Here is a 7,513-nt window from a genome sequence, read left to right on the forward strand (position 1 = left end):
GAGTCTCCTTCTCCCTCTCCTCCTCCTACTGCTTGTGCTCTCTCTCTCTCAAATAAATAAAATCTTTAAAAAAAAAAAGTTTTGTGTGGAAATACATTTGTGACAGTATCATTTCTGAAAATTAGAAATTACAGGTCCAGCAGTAGAGGAAGAAATAAATCAATTCCAGGACACACATTTAAAAGAATAATGATCATTACAAGTATTGTAAAAAATACTGTGTTTGAAAAAAGCAGAAAAGAGCTAAATTTGTATACATTGTAGATTGAGTTATGTAGAAAAGTATGTTAAGTAGCTAGAAATAATTTGGGTAGCTAGAAAGAAAAATTTGCTGTATGAAAATTCTTTTTTATCCTAAGTTATATTTGATCTTTTCTTTATAACTTTAGACAAGAGGCAACATAGTTCCCTGGTAAAGAACATAGATTCTGGGGGTGCCTGGGTGGCTCAGTCAGTTAAGCGTCTGCCTTCAGCTCAGGTCATGATCTCAGGGTCCTGGGACTGAGCCCTGCATCGGGCTCTCTGCTTGGTGGGGAGTCTGCTTCTCCCTCTCACTCTCCCTCTGTTCTCTCTCTCTCTCAAATAAATAAATAAAATCTATATTAAAAAAAAAACATAGATTCTGGATCCAACTGCCTGTATTTGCATCTCAGCTCTATCTCTTATTGGATGAGACTTCAGACAAAATAGCTTCTGTGTTCCTCACTTTGCTCATCTGTAAAATAGGGACAATGATTCTAACTAATTCATCATTATTGTAAAGTTCTAAAAAAACAAAATGCACAGTTAATTCATTTCTTGTAAGCACTAAAATAACTAGGGTAAAGGCACTGTTGTAAAAAGTGTTGGATATTTATCATCTTAACTTTGATGTTATAAATGTGATAAGACTTGTATGCTTTGACAAATTTTTTAAAGGAAACAAAATATTCTGGGGGCATTAAATTAAAATTTATGGGATCCTAGCCAAAAATATAAACAAAAAACTAGAGGAACACATTTTTAAAAGTCGTGGCTGAGGGGCCCCTGACTGGCTCAGTCGGTAGAGCATGCAACTCAATCTTGAAGTTGTGAGTTGGAGCCCCATGTTGGGTGTAGAAATTGTTCAAAAATAAAACCTTTAGGGCACCTGGGTGGCTCAGCTGGTTAAGTGACTGCCTTCAACTCAGGTCATGATCCTGGAGACCCTGGATCGAGCCCCACGTTGAGCCCCACATCGGGCTCCCTGCTCAGCAGGGAGTCTGCTTTTCCCTCTGACCCTCCCCCCTCTCATGCGCTGTCTCTCTCAAATAAATAAAATCTTTAAAAAAAAACAACAAAAAAATCTTTTTTTAAAAAAAAATGTGGCTGGATTTTTGGTGGCTGGTTTTAGGTTGGGGCCGTCCCGCATCTAAGGCAGGAAGATGGTGGCCACAAAGAAGACAAAAAAGTCACTGGAGTTGATCAACTCCAGGCTCCAGCTTGTTATGAAAAGTGGAAAGTACCTGCTGGGGTACAAGCAGACTCTGAAAATGATCACACATGGCAAAGCGAAACTGGTCATCCTCGCCAACAACTGCCCAGCCTTGAGGAAATCTGAAATAGAATACTATGCCATATTGGCCAAAACTGGTGTCCATCACTACAGTGGCAGTAATATTGAATTGGGCACAGCATGTGGGAAATACTACAGAGTATGCACACTGGCTATCATTGATCCAGGTGATTCTGATATCATTCGAAGCATGCCAGAACAGACTGGTGAAAAATAAATCACGCAAAATTTTTCTTTAATAAAACTGGCCACAGCTTGTTTAAAAAAAACAAAAACAAAAACTGTGGCTGAAATAGTTTTCCAGATAAGTGGGTCCTTTTCTTAGGTAGGCCCCCTTACAATTCAGGCGCTGCTTGTGAAGGTCTTGTTCTTAGGATTTACTGGTGTGGTTGTTCTTCCTTCAGCAAGTAGCAGTAAAGATAGAAATCTAGTAAGGGACCAAGAGAGGTGGGGGGAGAGAGAGAGAGAGAGAGAGAGAGAGAGAGAGAGAGAGAGAGAGAGAGAGAGTGTGTGTGTGTGTGTGTGTGTGTGTGTGTGTGTGTGTGTGTGTGTAGGAGTGAGAAGTTCTAGTAACTGGAATTGTTACCGAACATTTTTTCCTTCCCTCTTGTGTGCCTAGTGTTGATTTTTCAGTTACTCTAAATCACAAGGGCTCTTAGTTTATTTGACTTATGTTCTGTCTGGATAGCTTCTTTAAAAATAATTGCTGTTCCATTTTGTTGGATTTGATTATATCAGTGTGCCTAAGTTTAATGTTTTAATGACTCCCTTTTGTAAATTGAATGTGTGGGCAAGCCGGTCTGTGAAAGGCCTGAATCCTGTATGTGATGATAATTACTCCTTTTTTGAGGGCAGTAGCTTTGACCTAAAATTCTTTCCACTTTGAGTATATATGCTAGGGATCTAAATATACAGAAAGCTTAAAAGAAGCAGTTAAATGTGCCATAAAGCCACTTGATTATATGTTTTTAGAATTGGAAGTGACAGTGGGTAATGACACTAATGAAAATGAGCGTATACTGATGAAAAATGTATATGTAGGTAAAAATTTAGTCACTTCAGTGGAGAGTCTCTGCAGGTTATAGAAATAGGAGTAATTCTCTTTATACAGAAAAAAGATACAGTACTTTATAAAACAAAATCAGTTTTTTATGAATTAAAGGTCCCTGAGTAGTACAATAAGAATCCTTTTACCATGTCCAGATAACCACCACCCCATCTTTCTTTCCTGGAGAGAAAGTTAGAAAAGTTATCTCTTTAAAAAAAATTTTTTAAAGATTGCCATCAAAAACTAATGATGTAATGTATGGTGATTAACATAACAATAAAAAATAAAAATAAAAATTTTTTTAAGATTGCCTTATTGGAATAATTAGAATAGTAAATAAGGGAATTTGTAACAAATACTAATTTATTAGTATGTCTGATTTTAGGTGAAGATTCAGTTGAACTCTTGCCAATTTGATGGGCTGGACAAGTTTCTTCTTCAATAATTTCATGAACATTCAAAAATCTGTAACTTCCTGTTGTCATTTCCAGGAAATACATGAAATCTTTCCTTATTGCTGTTAGAATGTTCTGTGCTTGAAGAGGGCATAGGTGATACACCTGACAATGGGAAGAGAAGATGTTTTGGGAATGCCATCTGCCAGAATTGTGGGCAACAGGAATGAAGAGTCAGAAAACATCTTTCCTGATGTTTTTTATTTTCCATATACTCTTAAGGCAAGGAAATAGCTTTTTTGTTAAACTGAATGATTAAGGGCATGTGAACTTTTTCTTCACCTCTCAGAAGCCCTTGACCTCTATAGAATAGGTTTGGTAGGAAAATGAATAAATTATTTTCCTGGTGAATTTGATGTTTTGGGAGTAAAGTGGGCTCAGAATCATTGCCTCCTGCTGCAGAATATTAGAGAGAAATAAGACAGCTAAGTTGTGTTGCATCAGAATAGAAGAATTGGAATTTATTTCAATATGTCAGAGGCCCCTGGATTTAATGTAATTAGTGGCCTTGGCCTCCTCTTTGCATTCAATAAGGAATATGTAAGCTTATAACAAATTTGAACAGAGGCAATTGTACTTTTGAGATTTGTCTGCTATGTTCCAGCTTGTCACTGAGGAAATGGCTTCGTTGAGATTCTAAAGTGTCACTGAAAAGAATTTGAGACCTTGGTATTTTGTATCCTGTGTAATAAGTGTGGCCAGCCCCATTTGGGGGCAAATACTGGCCTTCATGTTCTTAGACTAAATTGTTTTCAACTAAAAATGAAATAAATCTGTTGCATCTGAATGTAATACCTGTCATTGAGAAAACAGTGATTGTTGGATTTCATGGTTGTCAGTTCTAAGAGCATTCAGTACTGTGGTTGTCTTTGGAAATTTGAGAACCATTTATCTTTGAACATGGGTTTCTAAAAATTGAATTTTACTGCCTATGAAAAGTATTGTTGGTCTAGGATTTGAAAGACCTGAATTCTAATTCCACTCTAATTACTCACTAACCAGGAACATTGTGCAAATCAGTTCATCAGCCTGGGCCAGCATCCTTAGGGGTTCAAGAGAAATCTTACATGAAAAAAACAAAAACAAAAAACAGCTTACTTTATATATATAGATATAGATAGATATAGATAAATCTTACATGAATTTTTGTTGATTATTGTAACTGTCTAGTTAGGTAGAGCTCACAGATCTACTAGGCACTACAATATGAATAGGGTCTTAGAATTTTCTCATGTGTTGGCATCTCATGTTTCTTTCAACCCTTTGCTTTTGTCCTCTACTAATTTATACTTTTTTTTTTTTTCCCATTACAGTACTCTTGTCCATCTGTTCTCTGTTGTGTGATCCCAATCCAGATGATCCTTTAGTGCCTGAGATTGCTCGGATCTACAAAACAGATAGAGAAAAGTAAGTATGACTAGAAAAGTAACCTATGGTGGGATGCAGAGGTTTGTGTCTCAGATCTTAACTCAGGGCTGAGTATGGGTCAGATATTTAAAATGAAGTTCTAATATACTCACCTGGGGAAAGAAGAGTGTTTGCATCAGATATCGTTATAAGTTCAGGATGCTGATCTTATTTCTAATTGTTTCAAATGACTCCCACTGTTGAAAAAACTCTATAGTGTATTTTCTAAGAGCCTTATGTCTTTTGCTTGGCTTTTGACATTAAAGCATTTTGCATCAAGAGCCCATCTGTCTTTGGTGTAGGTATTTGTAAATTAATGGGAATTGATTTTCTGCCATTTGGCATAATCTAAAAAGAAAGGGAGTGAATGAACAAGACATGGAAGCCCCAAATTTCCTTTAAAAACAAAACTTAAGGTAGAATTTACATATTTTAGAATTGTACTATGAATTTTTGAAGAGTGGTCAGGATATCGAAAAAGATAGTAACTGAAAGTGTTCTAATTTTTTAATTTTGTGTATTATTTGTTAAGACTATAGGAGAAAATAGGTGGGAGAGAGTGGGTAGTTTTCTAAAGTTAAAATATAAAGGATTAAGAATTACTTGAATTATGTTGGATTAGAGAGGCTTATAGATAGTATGTTTTTATTTTTTATTATTTTTACTTAAGTTTTTATTTAAGTAATCGTTATACCCAGCATAGGGCTTGAACTCACAACCTCGAGATCAAGAGTTACATGCTCTTCTGATTGAGCCAGCCAGGCACCCCTAGATAGTATATTTTTAAATGGAGCTACACCAAGAATGGGGGATTGGAACAGCAATTGGTTCTTAGTTTAGTTTAGTGTTTAGCTCTGAATAGTATCTATAGTCCTGTATTTCTGGCTGCATTCAGAATAAAATTAGATCATACTTTTTTCTATTTGTATACACATTCACAAAAAAATTTTTTTAAGATTTAAAAATTTTTTTTATTTTATTTTTTTAAAGATTGTATTTATTTTAGAGAGAGAGAGCAGGAGTGGGGTGAGAGGCAGGGGGAGAAGCAGACTCCCCACTAAGCGGTAAGCATGATGCGGGGCTAGATCCTGGGACTCCAGGATCATGACCTGAACTGAAGGCAGACACTTAACCGACTGAGCCACCCAGGCGCTCTGTAAAAAAATTTTTTAAGGTAATCCCTCCACTCAACATGGGGCTTGAACTCACAACCCTGAGATTAAGAGTCGCATGCTCTGCCAACTGAGCCAGCCAGATGCCCCACACAAATTTTTTGATGAGAGAACCATTTTGTCCAGTATCTAGGTGAGCATGAATGCCTTCCAAAAGGCATTTCCCAAGTCATTTGCTTATTAGAAATTTAGAAAGAGGGGCACCTGGGTGGTTTAGTCAGTTAAGCGTCCCACTCTTGATTTCGGCTCAGGTCATGATCTCAGGGTCGTGGGATCAAGCCCCGCATCCAACTCTGCCCTCAGCACAGAGTCTATTTGTCCCTTTCCCTCTGCTTTCCCCCACACACTCTCGCACTCTTGGTCTCTCTTTTCTCTCACTCAAATAAATAAATAAATAAGAAGGCTTTGCTTGAATAGTACCAGTTATTCCCCTCAAGTTTCAGATGGGATAATGAATGAAATCTGTTGCTTTCTGACTGACTCCTCACCTGTGTTAAGCCAAGCTTCTCTTTGTGTGTACAGGTACAACAGAATAGCTCGGGAATGGACTCAGAAGTATGCGATGTAATTAAAGAAATTATTGGATAACCTCTACAAATAAAGATAGGGGAACTCTGAAAGAGAAAGTCCTTTTGATTTCCATTTGACTGCTTTCTATGAGCCCACGCCTCATCTTCCCCTGTGCACATGTTTACCTGATACAGCAGTGCTGCGTGTTGTACATACTTGGAACAACAAACTAGAAATACTGTACTTCTGTACCAACATTGCCTCCTAGCAGAGAAGTGTGTGTGTGACAAGCCAGTTCTCCAGGCGTAACCTAGGTGTGAGACTAAAAGTTTTCCTTATTGACTTAAATTTGGATAACGGCAAGGTGAGGGGTGGTGGGTATGATGTGTGCTTGGATGGGGAAGAAAAGCTCCACTGACCTGTAGGAGATTGTTTTTAAGTGGAATCCTTTTAAACTCAGAACAGTTATAAAAGCAAGGCGAAGAACACGAAGCTGTTTCTGTATTCATTTTTTTCCGAAGGACCTACGTCTTAGGTGAAAGTTATGACCAACCAGATTAAACTCTACCCACATCCTGTATTTTAAGGTCTAAGTTTAACTGGTCAACATTTAAATGGATTGGAGCTATTAGTACATAAAGTGTGATGGGCTTTGGTCCCACATCTTTTGCATCTCCCCACCCTTCAACCTTTGTCCTTTCAGCCCCTTTCTCTCTTCCACATTCTTTGGTTTGTATGTGGTTTCTCAGTTAATACATAGCTAATAGCTCTTATTTTTCTTATGTTTTTAACTGCTTAGGTCTATCTGGATGTAAGGGTGAAAATTCATTTGATGGAAATACTTGTGTATATTTAAAGACCCAATTGCTCCTCTGGAGCTTGTACGTTCAAGAATGATTAATCTGTGTAATAAACTGATTACTACAGTCATTACATATAATTTTGTGTGAATAGGCTTTTTGATTTTAAGAACTTTGTCTAGCAGACATTAGTGGTGGGTTTTCCCCCCATCCCTAAAATGTTTTCATTTATACTGGTTGCATTTCAAAATCATGAAACAATTCCAGTTTCAATAGTCAAAAGGATATCTTGAAAGTAATTTTACTGAAAAAGATAAGGGCATAAGCTTAAAAGCATTTCCATGAAACTTACATGTGCAGTATTCCAGGAACATGACTGTTAAACTAAATAAGAAATCTGCTTTATTAATGAAACTAAGCTACATTTCACCAAAACCTTGTGACATTCCCTTGGTACATAGGACATGAAACAAAGGCATTGCTATTTGGTAAGTTAAGCTTCTGTGATTGTGATTGTAAAAGAGCAACATTGACCAAACCTGGGAAACATGAGCACAATCTTGTATTGGAGAGTCTACATAATTACT

At 37.1% G+C, this 7,513-nt stretch overlaps 1 protein-coding gene and 1 pseudogene across 2 annotated transcripts in view; both read left to right on the forward strand.

The window, feature by feature from the left end:
* UBE2D2 (ubiquitin conjugating enzyme E2 D2) overlaps positions 1-7,066 on the forward strand; it is a 58,661-nt gene extending 51,595 nt beyond the window's left edge. For both annotated transcript variants that reach the window (XM_088023273.1, XM_028103554.2), the window contains exons 6-7: positions 4,351-4,444; positions 6,139-7,066. In XM_088023273.1, the coding sequence (XP_087879399.1) occupies positions 4,351-4,444; positions 6,139-6,184 (140 nt within the window). In that variant the 3' untranslated portion in view covers positions 6,185-7,066. The remainder of the gene's footprint in view (positions 1-4,350; positions 4,445-6,138) is intronic.
* LOC114209489 (large ribosomal subunit protein eL30 pseudogene) lies at positions 1,249-2,011 on the forward strand (annotated as a pseudogene).
* Positions 7,067-7,513: the final 447 nt, after the last annotated feature.

The sequence above is a fragment of the Eumetopias jubatus genome, unplaced genomic scaffold (assembly GCF_037043125.1).
Source record: "Eumetopias jubatus isolate StellerSeaLion01/CBP00866 unplaced genomic scaffold, mEumJub1_p1.0 scaffold_5, whole genome shotgun sequence".
Classification (NCBI taxonomy): domain Eukaryota; kingdom Metazoa; phylum Chordata; class Mammalia; order Carnivora; family Otariidae; genus Eumetopias; species Eumetopias jubatus.